Here is a 27,229-nt window from a genome sequence, read left to right on the forward strand (position 1 = left end):
AATGGAAATGTGTAAGGAAAATTTGAGTGCGATAATTTTCTACAACTTTAAAATGGGATTGTCGCGACTTCAGTGCTTTAAAGAGATTAGTTTTGTATTTAGTGATGTAGCACCATTCCTTAGGACCGCAGAACGCTAATATTTAGAATTTCATCCTGGGCACTCTAGCTTCAGTGACAAGCCACGTGAAGGTCGTCCAAAAACCGCCATGATGCAAGTTTATATCGAGACTGTGCGGCAGCTAATCCTCGCAGACGGACATGTAGCATATGGTGAAATAGAGGCATCCGTGGGCATTTCAGGGACCACAGTCAAAAATATCCTACACGACGAACTTGGCGTAAGATAGATGATCTCTCCTTGGATACCACATTGTCTTAGCGACGACCAAGAAACAGCCTGACTAAGTTGTGGACGTCAAACTCTACAGCGATTCGACCGAGGAGAGTCAAAGCAGGTCTATGATACAGTTAGTGGTAACGAGTCTTGGATATATGCTTACGATCCGGATTCTAAGCAGCAGTCAGCTGTCTAGATTTTCCAAAACGAGCCAAAACTGACCAAAGTCGTACGCTCGCAAAAGCACTTGCAAAAAAATGGTTGCCTCGTTTTTGGCAAAGGGTGATCATGTCGCCACTATTGTACTTAAATATCGCGAGACGGTTACCGCTGACTCGTTTACCACTGTTTGTTTGCCAAAAGTCATCACCGAATTTTGGAAAAATTATCCAAGACGTCGAATGATACTGCACCATGACAATGCAAGTTCGCACACCGCCCGCGAAACACCGATGTTTTTGAGATCCCAAAATGTTGAAATATTGGATCATCCACCTTACAGCTGTAACTTAAGCACTAATGATTTTATTACATTATTACAAAATTAAGAAAATTCTTCGTGGACTACCTTTCAGCACACCTGAAGCAGCTGTTGACGTATACAAATTGGCCGTTTTGACTACCCCCACTTTGGAATGGAATAAATATTTAAAAACTGGTTTTAATGCATGCAAAAGTGCATTAAATATCGCTAAGTATTATTAAAAAAATAATAAACAGTAATAACTTATTGGATTATCTATACTTATTTCAAACGACACAACTTAAAAGGCAGCCTCGTACTGCGAAGAAGAAGTGGCGCAACTAGGTACCTAACTCCCCAGCAACACATGACCGTCTGTCTTATACAAAATTATGTGACTCATAATATACTAGAAAAAACTTGATGTCAAAACAACTCCAACAAGTGAATTTATCAGTTTTCTTCAGTCACGCTTTCCTGTACCTTGGCTGTAGCACCATCGTTCGCTGTCCGCAGTTACCATTAAGCGTGCCAACATGGATTTTGGTAACGAATTAATAGTTCTTACTGTTTCTGCCTTGGTGGTTTAGTGGTCGCAGGCACGACTACTGTGCACGAGGGCTCGGGTTCGATTCCTGGATCAGGCCGAAATCGCTTTGCAAATGTAGACGAACTGAAATGAATGTAAACGTAGTCTGGAAGTTGTTGATTGATACGCCCGTGCATCTCTTCGTGGTCCGGTCTTATTTTCTGCCCCATTGGATTATGAGAGTACACTTGTGTCTGCGCAAATGCTGGTGCACTGTATGTCCTGCGCAGCTGGCAGAAATCGGCCTTGGTCGCCGTTAATATTTCTCACGAATAAGTTTTCACGTTAAAACAGCTGAACCTATTTAGAAAAAAAAAAATAGGGCTGATAATGATAAGGTGTAAGTGCAAGCAACAGAAAGTAAAATATGGCACTATCTAAAAATATTGCAGGTTTACGTAGGTATCGATTAAAGGTAACTTCAGATACCTTCAGGTACTTAAGTTTGACACTGATGATGTAAATGCTTCTTTAGAATGCATCACCCCACAGACGAGGGGTTGGGGCCGCTCCCTGCTTTTAGGTTTGCTAGGTATGCTTATACTGACTAATGTGTACTGTCGGCCAAACCATAAATATCGCGTTTTAAAAATCAGCGATAACTTCTCTTTTTTAGAAGGTGATGACCACTTTTCTTAATAAAATATGACATGTTCTCTTTAAATGACATGCACATAGAGATTAACAGTGATTAAATATTTAGTATATTTTCAGTATCATTTGAATATGCCTATAATACACAATTTCTTAAAAACACAAATGTCAAAACTTAACACCCTCATGTTCAAAAAATTCATACTCAGATAAGTTACATCACGGTGATTAGTAGTTTGGAAATTTAGATTTGTTCAGCTACTTTTGAAGCTGACTGTACTCCAGATATCGATTCATTGGAATACCTACTACCTACTCCAGACTAGGTGCACACCGAAAGCCTCCCCCCCCTCGCCACGTTTCTGTATTATGTGCAATTAATATTATTCTTTGTGTGAGACTTGAAAAATAAGTGCAGCGATATAAAGAGCGAAAATATAAATTCAATTATTTGACAAATTAATGACAAAAATATTTGTCTGAAATACTATAATATAATAATAGGGGAAACATTTTGTGGTTTGTTTGTACTCTAAAGGGGCCGAAACTACTAAACCGATTTGAAAAATTCCCAAGTAACATGGGTTATACTTACTTTGTCCCGGTACGTGCGAAAAGGGCTAGTTACTTATTTATACAATAGAAATTATTGTTGTGTATCTGTTTAGCTTTTTTCATTTTCCCTAAAATCTTGGGATCGGCTTCCAGTCTAACCGACTATACGTAACGAAATCTATAAAATTCTAGTACAAATTAAACACCTTATTATAAAAAATAATTCCTTTATTACCTCTTTGTACAAAAAAAGCACATAACTCACATCAGTTTTATCAAAATAATACCTTCACCAATACAATATTCAACTTAAAATTAAATAACACAGAAACATTATCTATACATATAATAATCATAAATATATAATTTATTCTTAAGTCAATAATATACAAGGTGTTACAAAAGTATTTAAAACTAATATTATAAATCGTGGTCAAAAACATCGCCAAAACGTAGAAAAGATAGATTACTGTACCAGAGAAGTTACCCAGCAAGGACTTGCACTTTAATGAAAAATGTTTGTTTCGCAGTATGCCAAAATTCGATATTATGATTGAAAAAAACCGTTTAAAAAGCGTGTAATAATATTAATTGACTCATCATAATGGGTACTTTTGTAACACCTTGTAGAAAGACTCCAACCCTGTAGGTATCAAAGACTTGTTAATGTATTTTATTTAGGACTTCTCCAGCATTTATAGTTTTTATCTAGGAATGTGAAGTCAATAGATGCAGATAAAGCGTGGGTAAAAATTATACTTAAAAAAAATCATCATCTGCCTAACATTTTCACGAGTGCATTGGGTTGGCTTCCAGTCTAACCAAATGCTAGTATTTTCCATGGAGTGACCGCCTCAATCCAGTTACCTGAGCTACCCAAAACAGTTTGTTAAGACTGATAGAAAAAGACTTACGAACATTCATAATTATAATGGAAATGCCAACAGAGGAACTTTGTTCTTAAAACTGCTTAAAACTACAGTTACTGTTCATTATAATGCTTACAGCTCCTCATTATACTAAATGGTAACATTTTTTTTTAATATGCTTTATTAGGTCAATCTTTGCGTAACTATGTAATGGAATCAAAGTAAAATGCATATCAAATAATATATCAGTACAAGGCAGAGCCTAGTCATTTTATTGCTTGGTAAGAATGACAAGTTACGATTTTTTACCATCAATTTGCTTTGGAACTATTTAGCGAAAATTAAGCTGAATGATTGATTCAATCATAATCTTCATCATAAAATACTCAAGATACAAGAGTCCTAAATTGCATATAATTAGTGGATATTTAATTAGTCTTTAGTCATGATTAGCTTATAGCTCTAAAATACAAAAAAATGCATCCACAAGTGAGATTTCTCAAAAGGGTCAATAAACCACTTAATTTTATAAAATAATTTATAACCCACACCAAAGGTTAAAAGTAAATATGTAATTAAATTGTTAGACCCCTAATGTAACCATAACGGTTACGTCTCTGGTCTTGTAGCTGACCGATTTTAGAGGCGGTATCACAATCCCTGCAAACGCCACAGAATGTGCTCGTGACTACATGAAATGGGCTTCGGTAATACAAATTGGGATCTTTAAGTGATTTATTCTTTTTGTGGCAGCGAACATGCAGAAAGATCTCCAGCATCATGAGAATAACGCAGAAAAGGCCCGAGAATACCATCACAGACGGTATTAATAACAATCGGTGGCTGATTTGATTGGAACCAGCAATAATGTTAGCTTTCAGGGATTGGAACTTCTTAGTCTTGCTCATGTAGCCGCGGGGGAACTTCATATACTTGGCCTCCGGTTCCGGTGCTTCTACAGGCTGTCGTACGTCTAGCGGTGGTGACTTGTTAGCTAGTAGCAACTCGCCAGTCTCCTCGTTCACGTCGTATGTAACAATTTCCCCAGTTTCGTCATCATAGCAAAACCTCCGCGCAACACCTCTATTTGTTGTATTCATCTCTGTAAATAGTACACCTTTTACTCAATTTAAATAAAATATGCAAAGGCAAAATATTTGTCAAAGTAACTTGGTTTCTGATAAAAACTTACTTGTCTGTCTTTTAGAGCCACTTGTTTCGTTGAAAATCAACTCTAAATAATCCTCTGCGCACGAATTAAGTTCACAAGGTAGTGGAATTAAAAAACTCGCATGTAAAGAATGAATTTACAAATTACTTGTGACAAAAACAGAAATTAAATTATTAGAAATGACACAACAACAGAATTGACAATTTGACAGGACATTACTTCAATCAAAGCATAGACACGAGGGATTTTCTTTTTTTTTTACTTGACAATGGCTCACCTAGATGTAGTAGGTACAACGGCATCTGGCTCAGAGTTTGAGACTTAATTTTTTTTATTCTCAAAAAGAAAACTACAGTTTTCTCTGTCTACGACTTGGCGTAAGTATTGACGCCATCATAAAACATTGTTCCAAACTACAATAAAATATTGAGCAATTATTAAAACCAAGGTGCAATCTTCAATGTCAAGGAGTGATTAAAACTAATATCAAATGTTGCTAAGTAAAGCACTTCTATTATCATAACTACATACAATCGTTTTATTTTATTGTAGACCGCTTATGAATAGTTTCAAATCTTTTAAAAACCTACATATCCTAGCTAATTTACATATTTACAAAAATAAATTGGGTTAATATTGAAGACCGCGCAATGATTTTTAGCGAACAAAATTTTAATTCCAAGATATTTTAATTGTAACATTGCGCAATATTGTTGTACGTCTGGGGGTTGCCTTACATATTTTTCTATTGGCATTCCAAGACATTTCTTGTGCTATATTCACAAACAACGCTCAAAAGAAAAAAGCTTCTTCAAGCAAGATCTTTATGGCACAGACAAGATTAATGTCACGTTTATTAGTTTTTGTGAAATGCTTTTGTTAATAGTAAAATATATAAAAGTTGTTTAAGAAGTAAAGAACAAAATACTATTTATAAAACTCTGAAGAATAAGTCATTCCCAGCGACGAATAACTGGTAAAGACAAACAATTTTAACTTGAAAGGTACTGACCTTATATGTTTGGTGAAATTTTCCTAATTTACTGTATTACATTGTAAATATTCAGTTAATATAACCTCAAAACTATTATTTGAGTATGTTAGTATTGTTATTGTATAATTGACAATGCGTCAAATACAATTGTGCTATTACTTTGTTAATTTCAGTTGTGATTTACTTGTAAAACTACATACTCCTATACTTTTCCTGTGTTCAAGTGGTGCTCACAAAAATGATTCTAACTCCGCTTCTATTAATTCTTTTTCATCTATGCTTGCGTAATCATCATCATCTCCTGAGCCTTTTCCCAATTATGTTGAGGTTGGCTTCCAGTCTAACCGGATTCAGCTGAGTACTAGCGCTTTACGAAAAGCAACTGTCTATCTGACCTCAACCTAGTTACCTGGGCAACCCAATACCCCTTGGTAAGACGTGTCAGACTTATGGGCTACTGGCTACCCGTAACAATTGCCAAGAATGTTCAATGACAGCGGGGACCTACAGTTTGACGTGCCATCTGAAACACAGTCATTTGTGTCTAAGATATACTTAGAAACGTTGCATTGGTACTTGCCTAACCTGGAATCGAACCCACGCCCTCATACTAGAGAGGTTGGTCGGTTACCCACTAGGCAGCCGCGACTATGCTTGCGTAATGTACAGCTTTATTTTTAAAGTACAATTTGTTTCTGGGGCCTGATTCTCCTAAGTTAATAATGTCAAAATTGAATAGTGTAGTTGTAGGGGATAGTGTAGCTTCCCAACAGTGAAAGAATTTTTCAAATTGGTACAGTAGTTTCTGAGCCTTTTTCGTTTCCTATTTGCTGCTGTGCTTTTTATGAGCTTGGCGTTTCATTTGTATTTTAAGTATATTTTAGTAGTCTATATTTTTTATGTTTAAGTTTTAGACAGCTTTATCAAAATTGGTTTTAAAATATATTAGGTGTACCTATATTTTAAACTGGTCTAGTTGATTTGCGCGATGTCTTGGGTTCAATTCCCGATTTAGACCAAAATTGCTTTGTGGGTTGAAGAGATGTCTTGACAATACATTCAATGAAGCACTTTTTAAAATGCAAGGAAAGGAAATAAGGAAAGGGTATAATTTAGGCGATCACCAAAAATATTTTTAAGACTCTAAGCTGAGGCACCAAATAAAATAAACAACTCCAAAAAAAATAAAATGACATTATTAAAAGGGCACTAAAGTATATAATATTATGAGCCAAAAAAAATAAAATAACATCAGAAAAATCGCAAATCTCGCACAAATATTATTTTTGGTTCCCAAAATGGATTAATGGTCACCAAATTCTATCCAACTAAAAGATTAATATTACTACCAAAATCAAAGTTAGTGACGAAAACGAATCGCTGCAAAACCGACTCCACGTAGTATTGTCTGCCCTACTCCTAGAGTGCAATTCAAAACCGCGTAGGCGCGGAGGGGCGAGGCGGCCTGCGAGCTGAGGCGCAGGTAGTTTTTAAGGCTCGCCGCCGCGGCTGAGGCTGGCCGGCAGAGCCGGCCAGCAAGCCGAAGCTGCGGTGGTGAGCGTGAAAACCATCTGCGACGATAAGCTCGCATGGGACCGCCGGAGCCCCGCAGCGCCGGAGCCGTGACAGAAGCCATGCTTGCTGCATGTTGAGTGCTTACATTTTACTACTGAGTTACACACAAATTCATATAACAATAAACAAGCGACGTACGTTTGGGAACCCCAGTATATTAATTGGTATTTGGGAAATATTCTAGCGATCGTTAGCTTTTTTAGTCTAACAAAAATGACCAAATTAGGAGTCATGGTATTACATAATTGGTAACATCTAAGTAGTGACAATATATAATATTTGGTCTAAAGTGTATTTTAAAGGCGTCCATATATTTTTTTAGTTGTCAATAATACGAAAAAATGGTTTTACCTAATAATATTTTTGGAAACGTTATTTGGTGACCATTTATCCATTTTGGTAACCGTTTAGAATTTTTTTGGTAGTAAAATAGGTACTTTTTTGGGTGGTGTTTAAACACAAGCCATAAGGAAAACCATTTTACTTTAATTGTGATTGATGAAATCTGAGAATTGTTACAAAAAAAAAGTTTGCTGCAAACATACTATAAGTTTGGCTGCGTACTTCTAAAATTATATCGTAACAGCCGCAATTCCCCTTCCCCTTAATAATATGGCTTCCTTAAAACGTGATTTGAATTTTGATTTAAATGTAAAAATAGCAGGAAAAAGAAAAATCACGTAACTTCGTAATAGTTACTTTCGTTATTTGGTTCTAACTTGCTCAATACGTTTTGTCTTCAAAAGATAAAGAACGTTAGTTGGATGCATAATCGCATTTTATGTGAATTGAAAACAGACTTTACCATAAGAGAGGTACTTAAAAACTTTCTTGTTATTTACTTATATTTGCTTTGCGCTTCATGCTGTGTTGCGTTTTGCGAAAAACTACTATAACAAACTTACCTGCCCTGCGAATCCTTTCAAATCTTACTAGCGACCCGCCCCAGCTTCCCGCGGGATAACAGTATTTCCCCACTATTTAATGGGCGTTATTATACATATAAACCTTCCTCTTGATACACTATCTGATAAAGAAAACCGCATGAAAATCGGTTGCGTAGTTTTGAACATTTAAGCGTACAAAGGGACATAAAAGGGACAGAAAAAGCGACTTTGTTTTATACTATGTAGTGATAAATGCGACTTTTACTGATTTATGCAAGTGCAGAATAACATTTACCGTTCTGTTTATCCATGTGCAAGAAGAACTTCCCTCTAGAAGAGGGTGTGGCCTATTGTCTTATGAAATACATTATAATAAATAGACAATGCTTTATGGAAGTTCCTTGGGTTTCTAAGTTTCTATGTACTTTCTAAGTATATCTTGGATACCAATTACTGTGTTTCGGAGGGCATCCTTGGAAGTCGTTACGGGTATAGTCAGCCTGATCCAGGCTTACCAAGAGGTTGCCTAACTTTTGAGGTTGGGTAACTGGGTTACCCGAGTAACTAGATTAAGGAGGCTCGATAGACAGTCTCCTTGTATACTTATGTAACATAGGCGGGAAAAGGCTTGGGAGATGATGAATACAAAAGCCGGACATGATTATAATACTATTTTTATCTGTGTTTCAGAATTGTCCGAATAGTCAGTGAAAGAGGAAAATGGGAAAAGAGTAAGTCAATGCCTATTCCACTATGATTAATTATTATGATTTGATAATTTCATTTTCATTGCCAGATTTCCGGGCTAAGATTAAATAATTGTGCTTGTCATATTGTTCTCTATAAAAAGTCAGTAGATTAGTTATGTAGCCTCTTTAGTGCTATTAAAACACTTTTATAATGTTCTATGTTGTCTGTGACGATCTTTTTGACTTCAGACTTCAGTTGCACTTGACATTTGTAACTTTGTGAAGTCCAAAAATCCACATTTCTTAAAGTGTAGTTTATCAAGCAACGCCATGTAAATAAAACTCCGACATGGCTCTCAAACATCCCAAATAATAATTTCCTTGCCACTATGAGCCAATCAGAATTTGTAATAGACATCAACATTCAATTAGCCAATACACCTAACCTACACGCAAGGTATCTCAAACTTTGTCGGTTACGATCAACGAACGTAGTTTATTTATAATGTATAGTCATCATAACATGTTCTAATTTAGTACCGTCTTTAAACACATTTTTAAAGAAAGTATTGATGTTCAACTTGTTTAGAATACACGAAATCAATAATATTTTACCGTGCTACTCTGGTTATTATCTTATGTCCTGTAAAGAATACTAATGTTTGATTGTGAGACAGACACCTCTGTGCTTCCTTGTGCACCCTTCATTCAATATTTAGTCCTGTCTCGAGATGAGATGAACGCAACTTCAGCCAATCGAGAGCTTATGGCCATCAATATAACGCCGAGTTCTTTATTCTCTTCCTCTATTCAAACTTCGCTGTATCGTAACCACAAAGTTAAGATTAAGTGAACCATCGCTGATGTGCTCATACGTTGCAGAATTATTCGATATGTTGCGAAGGAAACAGAATTGGAAACCACAAAAAATACAGAAGTAGTAAGTATATACCAAATCCTTTCTTACAGAAAGAAAGCAGAGACGGAGTCTGCGAATGGCGACGCTGTGTACGACGACAGTAAAAAGAAGAAGAAGAGCAAGAAGCATAAAAAACACAAGCGCGACGACACCACAGTCGATAAAACGATCAAAAGGAAAAAGAAAACCAAGAAGGAAAAACATAAGAGCCCTAAACAAGAAAGTGAGACTTCTCTATCAGACGTAGAGGAGCTCATACAGAAATCGGGACGACAGCAGATCAATAAAAGACCGCCAATCGTAATATCTAAAGCCAAAAATGGTGACGCATCTCACAAGGGTCATAGTAAAACTACCTACGTTAGGAAAGTGGAAGACCAAGAAACTTTAGAGATTATTTCTTCTAACTCCGAGACTGAAAATTATCAAGAAGACTGCGCAAGTCCAGAGCTAACGCTAATTGAAGATGACTTAAACCTTGAGGACCTCATGAAGCAAAAAGAGTTACTACAAGCTCGTCTCGTCGCTTATTACTCAGAGAAAAGTGACGATGAATCAAAAGATGACAAATATAACGAAGTCACATGTATTAACGATGATACTAGATCACCCATTCTTAAAAGGCCAAGGAAAGATAAAGATCACGACCATAGAAGGAGCAGTAAACACAAATCGAGCAAAGATCGGTCATCTGAGAGAGACAAATATAAACCTAAGAGACAAGAAGAAGATTTAAGAGAGATAATTAATAGAGAAAGTAGAAAAGAAATGGAACGGCGACTAGAAGAAAGGGAGTATAGAGAAAAGAAGGAGAAGGAGCGTCGGAAATTAGAAGAGAAGGAACGGGAAAAGAGAAGGGAACGAGATAGAGAAAGAGAAATCAGGGAGCGTGAAAGGGAGCGAGATAGAGAAAAAGAACGGCGATCTATAGAACAGCGGAGAAGAGGGGATAGCAGGGGAGACCTGTTGAAAATAACGCGGAGGTCACGTGACCGTTCGCCGAGGAATGCGCGCCGCGAGCATAGGCACATGGATCGCGAGCGACGCTCCCGCGAACATCAAACGGGCAGGTGGGAGAAGCAGTCGCGCTCCGACCACAGGTCCAATAAGGTACAGACGATCAATACAGACAATGTAATAATGGTGCATTTTATTGTATGAAGCTTTTTCAATTTCTACTAAAGATTCGCGCAAGCGCAATATTTCATATTATTTTAACGATATATTTTTTTAATGGTGTTTTTTAATTGCTTGTCAAGATTCGCACACTTCATGTCGGTGTGCTGCAAAAATCTAAAATAAAAGAAATCCGTGCAGTGTAGTTTATCTATGCCAGAGTTGGGCAGAATTTAGTTAACTAATGATTGATGACTAATGATTGAATGTGTTAGTCATGATTGAAGACTAATGATTATTTAGTTTAATCACGAGGTGATGACTAATGATTGATTAGTTTTAATCTCAATCAAATAATCATGATTATGATTGATATTTTTTAATACCGCGTAAAGTAAAATATTTTTCTGCATCTTAAAAAAATACTGAATTGCACACAAAACGTTACTGTAGGCACAGTTTAAATATATGTAGAGCAGACTACGAACAAACGTTCGAAACGGCTCACTCACACAAACATGCACACCGACGAGGCTCCGAAGGGTCATAGGACACCCATCACATCACCCATTTTCAAGATATTCGAGGGTGCTAAAAACGATAGTGCAGTCAAAACGTGAATCCAAGATGGCGGCTGCAACAGGTATCATTTTTTTCGTCATGGGTGTTATTTTCATGGTATTTGAGGGTGCTAAAAACGATAGTGCAGTCAAAACGTAAATCCAAGATGGCGGCTGTAACAGGTGTCATTTTTTCGCCATGGGTGTCATTGTCATGGTATTTGAGGGTGCTAAAAACGATAGTGCAGTCAAAACGTGAATCCAAGATGGCGGCTGTAACAGGTGTCATTTTTTTCGTCATGGGTGTCATTGTCATAGTATTTGAGGGTGCTAAAAACGATAGTGCAGTCAAAACGTGAATCCAAGATGGCGGCTGTAACAGGTGTCATTTTTTTCGTCATGGGTGTCATTGTCATGGTATTTAAGGGTGCTAAAAACGATAGTGCAGTCAAAACGTGAATCCAAGATGGCGGTTGCAACAGGTATAATTTTTTTCGTCATGGGTGTTATTTTCATGGTATTTGAGGGGGCTAAAAACGATAGTGCAGTCAAAACGTAAATCCAAGATGGCGGCTGTAACAGGTGTCATTTTTTTCGTCATGGGTGTCATTGTCATGGTATTTGAGGGTGCTAAAAACGATAGTGCAGTCAAAACGTGAATCCAAGATGGCGGCTGCAACAGGTATCATTTTTTTCGTCATGGGTGTTATTTTCATGGTATTTGAGGGTGCTAAAAACGATAGTGCAGTCAAAACGTAAATCCAAGATGGCGGCTGTAACAGGTGTCATTTTTTTCGTCATGGGTGTCATTTTCATGGTATTTTAAGGTGCTAAAAATGATAGTGCAGTCAAAACGTGAATCCAAGATGGCGGCTGCAACAGGTATCATTATTTTCGTCATGGGTGTCATTTTCATGGTATTTGAGGGTGCTTAAATCGATAGTGCAGTCAAAATGTAATAATAAATAAACAAAGAATTTCGAACGTGTCGTAGCAGACGAAAATATTTTTCTGATAATTTTTAGATATTAATGAACAATAGGTATTTTTTATGTAATGGGTTTTTAATTACTATACCTATTCCAGCTGTTTAGGTAGTTAACTAAATACTTTTAATTTAAAAACTCAGTTTATAAATAAAGAACAGCTAAAAATAAATGTAAATACAATAACTAATATAATTTTTTCTCGAAAAAGAAAAATTTTGGCCTTTCTATACAAAATTGGCTGCCGACTTTAGTATTTTGTAGGCAGAGTCCCAGTGGCGGATTTACCAATAGGCCAAGTAGGCCAGTGCCTAGAGCGGCAGATTTAGAGGGGCGGCAAATTTAGCAATTTTTTTTACAGGTTTTTTTTATAATTGAGTATATGAGTACACAATCCATATATAAATAGACGATTAATAAACGCAAAATTAATAAACTGTAATATATACATAGGTACCTACTTACGTGATCATGAATTTTAAAATATTCTAATAGCGTTTCAATAAAAATAAAATAAAAAATCCGCTCGCTTCGCTCGCGGTTTCGCGGCTTTTTTCATAATTCCTGGTTTGTTCTGCGCTCTTTCGAGTCCTCAATCTAACAAAAAGTTAAAGCACCGAAGTAGCAAAAACAACTGACGCTCTAAACTGACGATTTCTAAGCTGTTTATGAGAGTGGAGGACTTTTGTGTCCCAAAACTCGAAAAATTTCGCGCTCGCTGCGCTCTCAGCTTTTTCACTTTACACTGGTCTTTTTCAAACTTCTTTGAGTATTTTTGTGTTTCAAGACTCAAAAAATTTCTCGCTGCGCTCGCGCCTTTCACTTGACAGTGGCTATTTTCTGATTTCTTTAGGTATTATTGCGTCCCAAACATCAAAAATTTCGCGCTCGCTACGCTCGCGGCTTCTTCTCTTAGCAGTGCCTTTTTTCCACTCTTGTTTGATAGATATTTTGTGTACCAAAACTATAAATCAGCTCGCTTCGCTCGCGACTTTTTCACTTTACGCCAGTTTTTTTTTACTCGTTTTGGTACAAAATTATTAAGTTTTGGAACAGAAAACTTTTTACATTTGTCGTTTTTTTTTGGGGGGGCTGCACAATAGGTAGTCCGCCTCGGGTGCCCGATGCTACGTCGCCACTGCGTCATAGCACCCGAACGAATGAACCAATTCCAATTTAGTTTTTTTTTAGTGTTTGATGAAAATCGATTGAGCCGTTTAAAAGTTACAAAGGTTTTACGCTTCAAAGTCGCTGTCATATAAACTTGTTAACATTAAACTCTTCGGTACATAGAGGCTTGCAAAAATAATCTAGTAACTGACAAAAATATCATTAAGTTCACAATCATTAGAGGCGGCAAAAATTGAATGGCCTACTAGCGGCAAGTTTGTAAATCCGCCACTGCAGAGTCCAAAAGTTTTTTCATTTCCGAACCTAATTCCTTCAGTACTTTACTCAAGATGATGGTCTGTGACTTCGGTCAGCTGATCCTTACACCCTGTATGTGTAGTGTACCAACACCTGTGCATCGAGCTTAATCATACATTTCATGATTAAAACTAATGATTGATGATTTGCGATTAACGAATTTAGTCATACTAATGATTGATCTCGTTAGTTATGATTAAATTAGTCATGACTAAATTAATCATGATTAGATCAATCATGATTGATCAATTGATTGAATAAATTAGTTGATTTGCCCAACTCTGATCTATGCATACACTTCGCATCCACCCCGCTGCTGTCTAACATGATATGTACGAATCTGAAATCTGCTTTCTTTTTCATTACTCTTTATTTGTTTATTATTGTCCAATGTCCGTGCGTTTAAGAAGAGCGATTTTTTAGCGCTTATACTGTAAGTACGCGAATTGATTTTGCGACAAAAGTCGCGCGTACGTTTCATTATTTTCGGACTTAGTTGACTTTTCGCTGTACGGGGACGACATTACGTTTTGTTATTTTTTATTATTATTTATTGATTAGTAACATTGTTGTTGTTTTTCAACTGTTGATAGTCGTGGTGGCCTAGTGGGCAAAGAACCAACCTCTCGAGTATGAGGGCGCGGGTTAGATGCCAGGTCAGGCAAGTACCAATGCAACTTTTCTAAGGTTTTATGTACTTTCTAAGTATATCTGAGACACCAATGACTGTGTTGGATGGCACGTTAAACTGTAGGTCCCTCCCAGCTTGATTGAATATCCTTGGCAGTCGTTACGGGTCGTCAGAAGCCTGTAAGTCTGACACCAGTCTAACCAATCGGTATCGGGTTCCGGGTAACTGGGTTGAGGAGGTCAGATAGGGCAATCGCTCCTTGTAAAGCACTGGTACTCAGCTACATCTGGTTAGACAATCAGACCGGTTTTTTCAAATGTCATTCTATTTTTGTGTCACTCCTTTGTCTAAATGGGCATAAACAACGAATTGTGACTGCTGAATTGATATTGTTTTGTTTTTAATTTACAGAACACATCCAATGAGGTAGCTCAAATAGTTCCAAGCTCTAGCGATGAGGAACTCAACATATCTATTAACACTGATGATGAAGAGGAAACTGAAGAACAGATCATTGAAAGGCGGCGGAAGCAAAGAGAACAGCTTATGAAGGTATAATTTTTTAAATATAGCAAAGCCGTTTTCTTTCATTGCCTGGGGCTATAAGGTTTATTTTATTTTGGCGGCAAAATTTAGGAAACTCCCGAAAAAGCTCAGGATGACTTAAATTGTCTTTATCAATGGTTTCAAGATAACTTGCTAACTGTTATTGTTAATAATAAACAAATGACAAAATATACAGTGCAAAAATAAAAAATGGTAATCCTGAACTTCTATCTATATTAACGAGGTCTTAATATATCTATAATATAATAATTGTTGCAAGTACCAAGTAGCCAATTTATTAAATCGTCATATTTTACAGCGTCTCGGTGGTGAGAACACAGACCCCAAACCGAAACCTGATGAGACCCCAATAATATCACCCCCACCGAAATCTGAGCATAAACCTGACGTGCAAACCAAGACCAGCATCAGAGTTGGTTCCGATACTCCAGAGGTTCGAGTATCGAGTAAAGAGTCCGTGGATACCAAAGATAAGAAGAGCGCCAAGGAACCGAAACCAGATAAACCTTCAACCGAGTTCATAAAGAGCGTACAAAGTGAATCGAAGTCCGAAATTAAATTGGAGAAGTCAGTCAAGAGCGGGGAGTGGGATATGTTTGCTGATCAAGACAACTTTGATAGTGTTGATGTAAGTTTATACAACTTTTTCAACCAATCCCATAAGGTAGATAGCGATGTCATAGATAAAGCAAAGTAGAGAAGAAAAATTAGGACAGCTGACCCGACTACCATACATAGCAGGATATTGTTTGAAATTATTTTAGATCTTAAATGCAGACCTAAAAGCCTGTGATGAAAGATGTATTGATTGATAATGAAACCACATAAAAAGTGTATGTGAATGATATTCCTTTTGCTATGAATATGTCATAACTATTTAATATTTTATGTCTGTTGCTTACATACATGTTTTCTGCTATATATATGTTCCATATATCTCTAAATTTATCAAAGAATTATATAATACACTTGTTCCTCAAGGTTTCATCCACATCCTGTGGAAACTTCTTCCCATATACGGGTAAAACATGGCCCATTTTCAGCACAGATAGTGTAGCTTCCTAACAGTGAAGGAATTATTCAAATCGGTTCAGTGCATTCGGAGTCTGTTTGATGTAAATCAACAAGCAAATCTTACGTCTTTATTTATTTATTAGTATGGATAATCATCAAACCTTATAAACATTTAAGAATTGCGTTCATACGAGTTCAACCAATCCTTCTTAAAAAAAACATAGTTATTATTTTATTGTTTTTTCAGACACCTACAGCCGGCAAACCGAAGAGTAAAAATGCAGCAGAAAACCCTTCATTGACTGACAATTGGGATGATGCTGAAGGATATTATAGGTAAGTTATCCTTTTTAGTCATGATCAGAACCGTTTCAGATCAGGCGAGTACCAATGCAACTTTTTTAAGTTTGTATGTATGTACTTTCTAAGTATATCTTAGACATCTTAGACCCCAATGACTATGTATAGCAGGGCGCGTTAAACTGTAGGCCCCGGCTGTTCTTTAACATCCTTGGCAGTTATTACAGGTATTCAGAAGCCATTAAGTCTGACACCAGTCTTGCCAAAGGGTATGTTGCCCGGGTAACTAGGTAGATGAAGTCAGACAGGCAGTCGCTCCTTGTTGCTCCACTGGTACTCAGCTGAGTCAGGTTAGACTATAACTCGACCTCGGGAAAAGGCTAGACCGGTAATGATAATTTGTCGTATGTTTACAGAGTACGCATCGGTGAGATGCTGGATAACCGATACACGGTGTATGGTTACACGGGACAGGGGGTGTTCTCCAACGTGGTTCGCGCGAGGGACCAAGCGCGGAACAACAGCGATGTGGCCGTCAAGATCATTAGAAATAATGAGATCATGTGAGTATACATTTTGGATGTATGTTGACTTATGCATGACATAATCCCCAGTGAGGGCCACTAGGGCCAAAGCCTGCCGGGACTGTGTGTTGTTCGAAAGAGTTACCGCCTCCCTGGTACATAAAGGGCTTAAGAAGAAATATGGTGGGTTTTAGTCAGTAAGAACCTGATGCTCCCTTATTAGACCGGTCAAATTAGACCAAAAAATGAGTGTGAAGTTACATTAATTCACAACGAGCTGAAAATTGGTGAGATCGTATAAAATATAGTTATAAATAAAATTTCAAAGTTCCCCATGTTTCCCCTGAATGCAAAAAAAAATTCAAGGTAAAAAAATATGTTTTTTTGTGATTTCCAGCAAAACGGTACGTTTTATTATAATAAACGTTCCAGCCGTTTAATATTATTTAGATATAAAGATTCATTTATATACGTTAAACTTTCATAAATAACTGCGATTGCTTTATAAACCTGTACATATTTTCAGGCACAAGACCGGTCTTCGGGAGTTAGAAATCCTGAAGCGACTGAACGACGCGGATCCCGAAGACAAGTTCCACTGTCTGCGCCTATTCCGTCACTTCTTCCACAAGAGACATTTATGTATGGTCATGGAACCTCTCAGTATGAATCTACGAGAAGTTTTGAAGAAATATGGCAAGAATAGCGGAATTCACATCAAAGCTGTACGCAGCTATACTCAGCAGATGCTTTTAGCACTAAAGCTATTGAAAAAAACCGGTATATTGCACGCAGGTGAGGAACTTTGTAGCTTATTTCTATACTAATTGGCCGTTTTCCCGCGATTACATCCGCGTACCGTGGGAACTATTAGGCCGTGGGCCTATGATACTCGAAAAAAAAAGAAGAGTGAATGAATTTTTCAAATCGGTTCTGCAGGTTCAGAACTTTTTAGATAAAACTTTTACGGATTCTATCGCGGTTATATTAATTTTATTTAATTCCCATTTCATAGCTTTGTAACTTTTAGGATACAAACAAAAAAAATGATTCCCCTTTGTTATATCTATACCAGTTATAGTAATATAACAAAGAGGTTTTTTTTTGTTTTTGATTTACTAACAGTACAAGCAATGCTGCTTTTGTCATTGCATGTCATGCTTGGTTCAAAATAACATTTTATCATGGATATCCAAGATTGGCTGTATTTTTATAGAACTTACAATATAATGATTATTCTATTCCAGATATAAAACCGGATAACATTCTTGTAAACGAGAACAAACTGATGTTAAAACTGTGTGATTTCGGCGCGGCCGGCCACGTATCTGACAATGAAATTACGCCGTATCTCGTCTCAAGATTCTACAGATCTCCTGAAATTATACTAGGAGTCCCGTACGACCATGGCATAGACATGTGGTCAACGGCATGTACCATATACGAACTGTCCACTGGAAAAATCATGTTCAGTGGAAAATCAAATAACGAAATGTTAAAATATTTCATGGACCTTAAGGGGAAGATACCAAATAAGATAATCAAGAAAGGCTATTTTAAGGAACAACATTTTGACGCTAATTGTAACTTTTTATATCATGAACTGGATAAGATTACTGAAAGGGTGAGTTTCACAGTACAATATAGCAATAGTATTTGTTGATTCTCGATATCGACCATCTACCTGCCGTCCCTAATATTCTATCTATATATTGGTACGTAACTAGAGATAGAATGTTGACATTAACCTCAAACAACTAGTGTCAAATTCTTAGCTCTAGCCAGCAAAACAACAGAATAGATACAATATTAGAAACGGGTATACATCAATTTTTAGGAATGGAAAATGTTACAGTTCCTTTAGCGTTGACTTACGTTACTTATACGTGCCATGCAATACGTAGTCAGTATTGCGTATCGACAAGCACTATTGCTTTAACTCATGATAGAGTTATGGCTAACCTAAGTTATAATCCCACTGCAACGCTGAATTCTCCTGCATTAAAAAAGAAACTTAATTTTTGAAACTGACTTCATAAGCATTTTTAACTGACTCCAACTTCCATTTTTTTACAGGAAAAAGTAGTTATAATTTCAAGTATAAAACCGACGAGGGACCTTCAAGCCGAACTCGCCCCACCACATCACCGGCTGCCGACTCCCGAAGCCAAAAAGATCACACAGTTAAAGGATTTACTCGAACGCATGCTCATGTTAGATCCCGCTAAGAGAGCCTCGGTCAACCACTGCCTCGCACATCCGTTTATACAAGAGAAAATCTAACAATACCCACGACCTCCCCCGGGCTACCGGGGCAGGTCCAGAAACCGCTACAAAACTAGAAAATAGAATAATTTAGCCCAAGAGCCAGGGACTGTCAGACCTTCGTTATTTTATAAAGGCTGAAACTTTGTTTGTGCATAGTCTATCGTTTATACCTACTGTAAGGCAGATGCACACACAAAATTTCAGCCCTTATAAAATAACGAAGGTGTAGCAGTCGCTGGCTCTCGATCTAACCGTCATTTTACGTGATTACAGATATATTAGTAAATTATAATGAGTATCACTTCCGTGATACAAGGACTGCTAAGTTCCGAACACCGTAAATTGTTATTGAATGAGTAATGAAAAGTATTTTAGCTGATTATGTTATCGTAAAGGGATAGACAATTGAATCCGTAGTCACTAAGCTCCAAGTTATAAATCGTTGTTTAACTACAGCCTTTAATAAAGATTATTGTTGTTTTTTAAACCAAAAGTTCCATTACTAAAGGAGGAGTACATTCAACTGTGCAATAATTCCAATAGAACAAATAATTAGAGTGTTAATAATTAACTTATCTTGTTCAATACATTATGATGATTTTTATATCAAGTGAATAATATGTCTCAAAAAAGTGTTCATGAAAAGTTGCATCGAAAAATGAATCATTACAAATAGCTTAGTACTTATGTTTTGAATTTACAAATTAATGTTTTTAGATGATGATTACTTGGAAGAGCGGTATTACTTAATTCATTAATCTTTTATCGGTACCTACTGTAAGAAAGCCTTTTACTAAAAACTGTTGTTGTGCGAGTTTTCCATATTTATGATTCAAATTGAATTCAAGTTTTATGTTTTTATACGTCCTAAAGAGCGGTTATACTTAATGAAAACTTCCAATGTGATTTAACTTTGCCTTCCATAGTAGTTCAAGAAAACATTCACTTCTGTCAGAATTTTAACTTATCCTACTCTGTCTGTACCTCGCATCAACGAAGCCTACTAATTAGGTGCTAGGTGGTTCATGAATGGTTGTAATTTTGTTTATGATCTTTCCAATCTATGTAAGTTCATGACTAAAAATCTTCCATATTCCATGATAATAACTACAGACAGCATTATACCCTTAAAACAAGTAACGCCACCTAGTAATAGTCTTTGATACATCCCAATTAGTCTTTTGTAAATAAAGATTTATTAAAAATAACGACAATTCCTAGTAAATTGATTGTTTCAGAAAGTAAATCAGTGGCGCAAGTTATTTAATGCTTGTACGAGTAGTGTTTGTGTTCCACTACTGTGGTACAAGATTGTTGAACTTGCATGAAGTCAATGATGAGAATAAATTATTTAGGTACCAGTTGTTATTTTATTTCTCCTTTTATCTTTTGTACACTATTGTGGGAAAGACATATTCTTTGATAGTTGAAGTAAATATAATAATGTTATACACATGAATGTGTGTTTGCTTGCTCCGTTTCCATCCCTCGTCAAGAAATCACTGCTCAATATTGCTATTGATTTTAGTCACAACTTATTTCACACCACATTATCGAGGAAATCAAACGGTTTTATATTGTACGTTTTTTATGATGTTGGTAGACATCATACACATGAAACTAAAGCTAACTAAACACTTATGAGTACCTAATGACTAACGCTTTGGCTAACTACTGTATAATTATCATATATATAGTGGAGTTAAAATCCTATGTTAAATTAAGTTTTACGATTCTGCGTATATTTTGACCACTCCCACTTATATGACAGTGATTTTTTATTTATTTATTTAAAAGCATTACAGTTTACAACCAATTCGATAGTGGTGTCCACAATAGCTACACATAGAAAAATAATAAAATTTAACTTAATTCTAACACAAAAACAAACTATTGGTAGGGTTTACCAGGTCCCATATATTTGATTGAATTAGATTTTTTTGTTTCATATTAATATTATTTAATTTCAATAATCGATATTAATCTAGTTAACTGGCTAATTTGCCTTACCTACCTACGCCTTTTTTTATTATTAAAGGAGATTGGGCAAGAATGTATGAAGTTTAGTCCAAATGTTCCACTACGAACGAGACCTATATAATTAAATAGTCCACTTAATATAGAGTAACTTATACTAAGAAAGTAAAAAAAAAACAATGCCAAAAAAAGTTATAGCCAAAAATATATTCTTAATTTTCGGTAGTTTTTGTATGTTATCATTATTATTTTTTATTTTATTCCATTTCCACACTTTATCTAAAACTAAGATGAGTAAGAAAGACACATTTGTATATAAACAGCCCATATTTTTTTGCCCCATGGATGTACGAATCACTAACCAATCGAGGCGCCAGAAGTGTTTGAATATACCTACTCAGCGGTTCCTGAATCTCAGAAAGTTCGATGTAACTGGTGGTGTCTACTTTAATAAGGAACAATTCTATTTTGTCAGATGTTACAGAAAGTACGAAAATCGAACATCACGAAAAGTAATTGAAAAAATGAAATTGTAAAAATCTATAAAATGTTTTATTTGATTGTTTCTATAACTTTTTTCTGGGATTATATTTTTTTTTACTTTCACAACAAAAAATGTTCTATATTTAACGGGCCATTTAGCCATATAAGTCTCGTTCGTGGTGGACATTTGGACCGGCATCGCCCATTGTCCTTAATTCGTAGCAAACTACCGTATAGACCAAAATCATCAAAATAGCAGACCAATCGCACACCAATCAAATGTCAATCGAATACGATTGGTCTTTTATTAGTAGCAGAATGCCCGATATGGTTAAAACTGCTATTACGATCATATTGCGATTCGATTTCTATTCGGTTTTGACATTATTAACTTAGGAGTATCGGGGCCCAGATTAGAATGGTTACACTAGTTAGAAAGAGACGAACCAAGATTTATGACCTCTTACTCGGCGCGTGCTTAGTCGCATGGAAAGCCTACTGTGCACAGTAGGCTTTCCAGTTGTACGTCATCATCATCATCAGCCTATCGCAGTCCACTGCTGGACATGGCCTGACCAAGTGCACGCCAAGTCTCTCCAGTTGTACGTAATACTTATTAATTCCATGTAACGAACAAAGTTGAACATTTGACAGTTAACGTGCACTTGACAGATCCTTCTCTGTCAAACTGACAAGTGTTTCAGGTTTCAAAAATTCCAAAATAAAAGCCTTCTGTAATACCTACTACATAAATAGGATTTTCTATTATTAATAAAACCAAATATAACATAATCTTGAATATTTTTGTAACAACGTTGTGTGTAAGTTTCAAATATTAAGCCCAATGTATTTTTTTAGGTTATGAAAATGTTTTGGTCCCAATTTAACTATCGCTAATTAATGTATAAAAACTTCCTTTTCGACGAATTTAACTCCATGAAATTGAATGCGATCTACAGTTTCTGTCATTTTGACGAACAGTTTTCAACTATTACCCCTACCTACGATATATTTCATGAATGGTTATTTCCTGGTATTTTTCAGAACCTATGTCATCGTTGGAACATGCAGCCCGTGTGCGTCGGCTTTATAAGCTGATATTCAGAGTCCATAGAGCTCTGCCGCCAGAGCTTCGGATCATGGGTGATAACTATGCAAGAGATGAATTCAAAAGGCATAAGAAGTGTAACCCTGAGGAAGCAAAGATATTCCTCAACGAATGGACGGTATGTGGCCTTGAATAAGCATAATGTAGGATTATAATAATTTAGTTATCACCTATTGTTATATAATAAAGAGGAAATTCCATGTTTATTTCTACTCTATATGCTCTGATGACTGAACTGATATAAAAAAATATTTCACTATTGGAATGCTGCCCGATTCCCTAGTAACCTAGGTTATATTTTATCTGGGAATGGGCAGAAGTTATATTAGTAGTTTACCCAGGTCAGTAGTAAAACTACGACAAAACAACTAGTTTTCAATAACTCTGTGATTGATACAACAAAGTATGTTGATAATACCATGTTTAAAAGTTTATTAATTCCAGAAGCGTAAACACTACCTTATTAATTATTATCCAGATACACAATGTACATGGGGAGATAAGAAAATCTTTCTTATTCTATTTCAGGACTATGCAATAACATTAGCTAAGCAGATGAAACCCCTACAGCAAGTGAAGAAGAAGAAAGTAGGTGAATACCTAGACCCTCAACTTCTAGATCACATGACTGACGAGCAGCTAGTTCAATTGTATGAACTCCATAAAGCAGCTACGGAACCCACTAGTAAAAACGACATTGAAGATAAGAAATGATTCAAGTTTAAGTAATTTTGTTTCAGTATCTGTATTTATTAAGATATTTCTTATGGATTGAGCTAAATTTGCTTTTCATTAGTTTGAAACCATTAAGAACTTACTTAACTCTCATAAGTTTTAAATTGATTCAGCCTTGCTTTTTTCCAACCATGTTGATATTGACTTCTAGTCTATCCGCTCGCAGTGGCATACCAGTGTTTAGCCTCCATCTATTATAAAGTTCTAATTTTGTGTGGACAAAACACAAACCATGGACTTAATTTGTAACCTGGAATCCAACCCATACATACTTGAGAGATTGGTGCTTTACCCACTAGGCTACTACCCTGCATCATGCATCTTTACTCAAAGCCGGGAGAGCAAATTAAATCCATCGCATAGTTGGATCCATAAGAAATAGTTTATCTTGTTATTGCCTCCAGTTTGCTTTGTAATACGCATCTAAATTACCAAGGCAGCTGCTTTCTAGCGTTAGTGTAGTCAAGCAATTTATGGACTATTTGGTTGGTTTAATATCGGTCAGATTCCGGATCATTTTAACCACTTCACTGTCCACGATATAGACACAATAGTTAAACAATCTGTGTGTATCATATATGACTCATGAGACAGTTAAGTTATTTATGTGCATTACGTACTCATTTATGAGCCCTGTTAAAGGCGATGTGCAGCTGTTTTGGGAATTTGGATATGACACAATTGTATAGCGACTTTAGCATTGACTGTACCTAAATAGATTGCCGTTCTTGCTGTGATTTGGTGATTTAATCGTGAAGTTGCTGTAAATAGTATTATGTAGTTGAGTTTGTATTATTTATAAGTAGAATAATAATAGATCAATTTGTTCATCAGAGTCATTTTTATTTATCCTAAAAAAAATTATCTACAGATTATAGACATATTTAAAAAAAATGAAGTAAGTATGCTATGCTATATAAAAAAAAAAAACAAAAGTAGGCTTTTCTTCAATGGGGAATCGAACCCCAGTCGTGGAATTAATACAGCTGTATTTTCAAAAACCGCAAAAATGCAAATGCTTTATCATGACAGTTATTTAGCAATTATTTAGGTCCTTTCATATATTATCAACTCACCTGCCGTCCGCCAAGCCTTTTCTTATGTTGAGTTCGGCTTCCAGTCTGGGGCTCGATTCTGCTAATTTTACGTAAGCGACATACGATAGACTCCTACTTTAGGGTAAAAATAAACAAAAAATCTAAGTAGGTAGGTAGGTATACCTACTCACCTCTTTATTGACCTTATGTATTAGTTACACAGGTATCTAGAATGAAACAACAAAATAGGTTTTATACAAATCACTTTATTCGTCAACCAGATATAGGTATTTCACTTAAATTACAAGCAATGAAAACAAAACCAAAAAATAGGTACGTACATTTCAATTTCTGTGTATCGAAATCAATTAATTAGGAACCTACACTAATTCCTAACTAATGCAAGTACCAAGCCGGTGGATTTACGATTCTATTATTTACACCTAAATTTAAAAAGGCTAATTATTATTTTGAGTTAAGCGAGATCATTACAGCTTAGGTATATTTTGTGTTCATAAGCTAGGTATGGAAAATTGCTACTCGTGTTCGATGAACTTTATTTAGGGCACCCACACAAAACAAACTTTAGTGCACTGTTTTTTTGTTTTTCGAAAGTTCTTCCTAAGTAAGGCTACATTTTACCCCGGTACAGAAGGTATTTCTCATGTGACGAGGGTGAAACCGCGGGAAAACGGCTAGTTATTAACAATGGACATCTGATATCGTATCGAATAAATGAATTTGAACGTTGAATAAATTTATTTTGGTTCAGTCATGCATTATCAAGATAATTAATTATTAAATAGATAAATACACTCTTGTGCAAAAAAGTGGGCCACCTATACAAAATCTTGGTTTTAAGAACTTTATGTTTGCTTCATATTTTTTTAATGATTGGAATATGTTAGTAGTTTTTTTTGCAAATGAGTTTATATACGTTGCTTGTCTAACACCATTGATTATTTATTCTTAGTTTAGTGTTCAGTGGCTTCTCCTTACAAGAGACATGTTTCCTAGCTAGGCCATATCGCATCGCAGTTTTGTGTGGGTTCCCTAAGAGCAGGTATATCAACTTAATAGTTACTTTATCTTGATATAAATATTTTTACAGAAAAGTTTATAAAAGGTAAATGTGAATTTAAAAACCTAATAGAAAGATACAAATATCAATTGGAGCAGTACTTAGTTTATTTGTTTTATATGTAGGTAGGTATTTGTGTAAAAAGTTCTATCAAGATTGTCTACCGTTAGTGCAGCCATACTCATCCTGCGGCATGCCGAGCCTTTGTGATTGACCCACCTGGATCAGCCCCAGTTACAAAACTTCAAGGGGTGAAAGGGGGATTTGAAACTACCAAAAAAAAAATCGCGCCCTTCATTTATATACTGGTCTGTGCTTCGATGTTTAGTACTCGAACCCCCTCGTACGCGATTCCAACTTCGTCGGATTTTTTTTTCATCTTTTTTTTGCGACCTGCGCGTCTCTTCGATTTGTTTATTCTATGGTCTATGTGGCTCCGCCAAAAAAGGTTGAGTATGGCTGCTTTAGTGCTTACTTAAATAGAGAATATGTAATAAGTACCGCTACATAAAGTGTCTGTGCCATCGTCGACCTATATACGAACCAGCATGTTGTCTCAGGCACCTATTTATCAGTACCTAATGTTTACTATTTCACTATACTTTTAAATTACATTTTAGCGCTAAACATTTAATGATTAGTGGTGGAAACGGTTCTTCGTTTTCCTGAAATCGTATCACAACCCAGTAGTGAGCTACTTAGTTATTAATGGCTACTATGTAAACAAACATCTTTTATGAGCATTAGTCTCCTCTAAAAATCTGCATTGCCTTCTAAATTACTAAGTCAGCCACCGTCTATGGTCCCATAATGATTTTAGGTGCCTAAATACTTAACCTAAGTATTATCGACTGATGGTTGTAGTACAAACTAAGAGGTAATCGGAATAATAGCCGAAACACTGGTTATTAAATACGTCCAAAAATATAACGTAATCACAACACGCAAAGTTATACAACATTAGTACACTTATTCCTTCCTTTCTGCATTACCGCTAGCACTTCCAGTCTTGAATTCTTAACACATAAAAGCATTCTTCAGCCACTGTGAACAAAAATGATTAAAATTAATATTTTATTAACTAACCATTTGCATTCGCGTCCCGTCACCATCACCCTAGCTAGAGGCTTTCCAATAGAAAAAAAAATTTCAAATCGGATTTTCCTACTTTTCAATGCAATTTTTTTTAATTATTATTCGATCAATTATTATTATGTAAGTGAATATGGAACTAGCATCTGCGCAAAGACTCATCGGCCGTCTGGGCGTTTCCCCAATTATGTTGGGGTCGGCTTCCAGTCAAACCGAATGCAGCTGTTGTGTACCAGTTTTTTTACAAAGCAAAACGCGCAAAGTCTTAATGATAGCAATCGTTACCGAATTAAAGTAGAAACACAAAGTAGCTATAATAGCACTAAAGATAACAATTCTAAGGTGATGATGATTCTATTTAATTTATATTTTTAAGCATTTACCTCTGTTAAATTCATTTGAACGCCTTCCGTTCGTAGGCTGTTGCTTCTGTGGTATATTTCTGGGAAAAAATTACAAGATATTAGGTACTTACTTAGGAGATTTATTTTCTTAGGGAGTAGGTAGTAGAAAAAAAATAGTGAGTGGGCACGGTCAATGTAGGGTTTTGTAGTTTCCCGAAAATGACTCTCCCGACCCCGTCAACTCAGAAAAAATCTAAACAGTGAAGTAGCCCAAACTACACTTATTTTCCTGAAAGTCTACAAAGTTCTACTTTTGAGATTTTCAGCGGACGGA

General features: G+C 36.1%; 3 protein-coding genes across 4 annotated transcripts in view; 2 read left to right on the forward strand and 1 right to left on the reverse strand.

The window, feature by feature from the left end:
- The first annotated feature begins 5,382 nt into the window (after positions 1-5,382).
- Positions 5,383-20,399, forward strand: LOC110375731 (uncharacterized). 2 transcript variants are annotated; one of them, XM_021333981.3, is made up of 10 exons: positions 5,383-5,584; positions 8,727-8,767; positions 9,695-10,754; positions 14,777-14,917; positions 15,231-15,560; positions 16,194-16,282; positions 16,663-16,809; positions 17,297-17,565; positions 18,018-18,394; positions 18,847-20,399. In XM_021333981.3, the coding sequence occupies exons 2-10, from the start codon at positions 8,757-8,759 to the stop codon at positions 19,051-19,053; spliced, it is 2,631 nt and encodes an 876-aa protein (XP_021189656.3). In that variant the 5' UTR covers positions 5,383-5,584; positions 8,727-8,756; the 3' UTR covers positions 19,054-20,399. The 2 variants fall into 2 exon arrangements, with proteins under 2 accessions (XP_021189656.3, XP_021189657.3); XM_021333982.3 differs by having other exon boundaries at positions 5,383-5,556.
- Positions 20,400-22,159: 1,760 nt separating this feature from the next.
- Positions 22,160-24,171, forward strand: LOC110375741 (succinate dehydrogenase assembly factor 3, mitochondrial). Its single transcript, XM_021333992.3, has 3 exons — positions 22,160-22,319; positions 22,543-22,724; positions 23,135-24,171. The coding sequence occupies exons 2-3, from the start codon at positions 22,548-22,550 to the stop codon at positions 23,318-23,320; spliced, it is 363 nt and encodes a 120-aa protein (XP_021189667.3). The 5' UTR covers positions 22,160-22,319; positions 22,543-22,547; the 3' UTR covers positions 23,321-24,171.
- Positions 24,172-24,624: 453 nt separating this feature from the next.
- The window catches only part of LOC110375738 (eukaryotic peptide chain release factor GTP-binding subunit ERF3A), a 48,621-nt gene continuing 46,016 nt past the window's right edge, over positions 24,625-27,229 (reverse strand). The window contains exons 13-14 of the mRNA XM_021333989.3: positions 26,935-26,993; positions 24,625-26,503 (exon numbers count right to left, since the gene is read on the reverse strand). Coding sequence (XP_021189664.1) covers positions 26,477-26,503; positions 26,935-26,993 — 86 coding nt within the window. The 3' untranslated portion in view covers positions 24,625-26,476. The remainder of the gene's footprint in view (positions 26,504-26,934; positions 26,994-27,229) is intronic.

This window comes from Helicoverpa armigera, chromosome 1 (assembly GCF_030705265.1).
Source record: "Helicoverpa armigera isolate CAAS_96S chromosome 1, ASM3070526v1, whole genome shotgun sequence".
NCBI lineage: Eukaryota > Metazoa > Arthropoda > Insecta > Lepidoptera > Noctuidae > Helicoverpa > Helicoverpa armigera.

Bases quoted from the DNA above. Each gene is read 5' to 3' on its own strand.
- LOC110375731 (XM_021333981.3), top strand. The intron at 14,918-15,230 runs GTATAATTTTTT...CATATTTTACAG, and splicing joins AAAGAGAACAGCTTATGAAG to CGTCTCGGTGGTGAGAACAC. The intron at 15,561-16,193 runs GTAAGTTTATAC...TTGTTTTTTCAG, and splicing joins ACAACTTTGATAGTGTTGAT to ACACCTACAGCCGGCAAACC.
- LOC110375741 (XM_021333992.3), top strand. From the start codon at position 22,548: ATGTCATCGTTGGAACATGCAGCCCGTGTGCGTCGGCTTTATAAGCTG. The intron at 22,725-23,134 runs GTATGTGGCCTT...ATTCTATTTCAG, and splicing joins TATTCCTCAACGAATGGACG to GACTATGCAATAACATTAGC.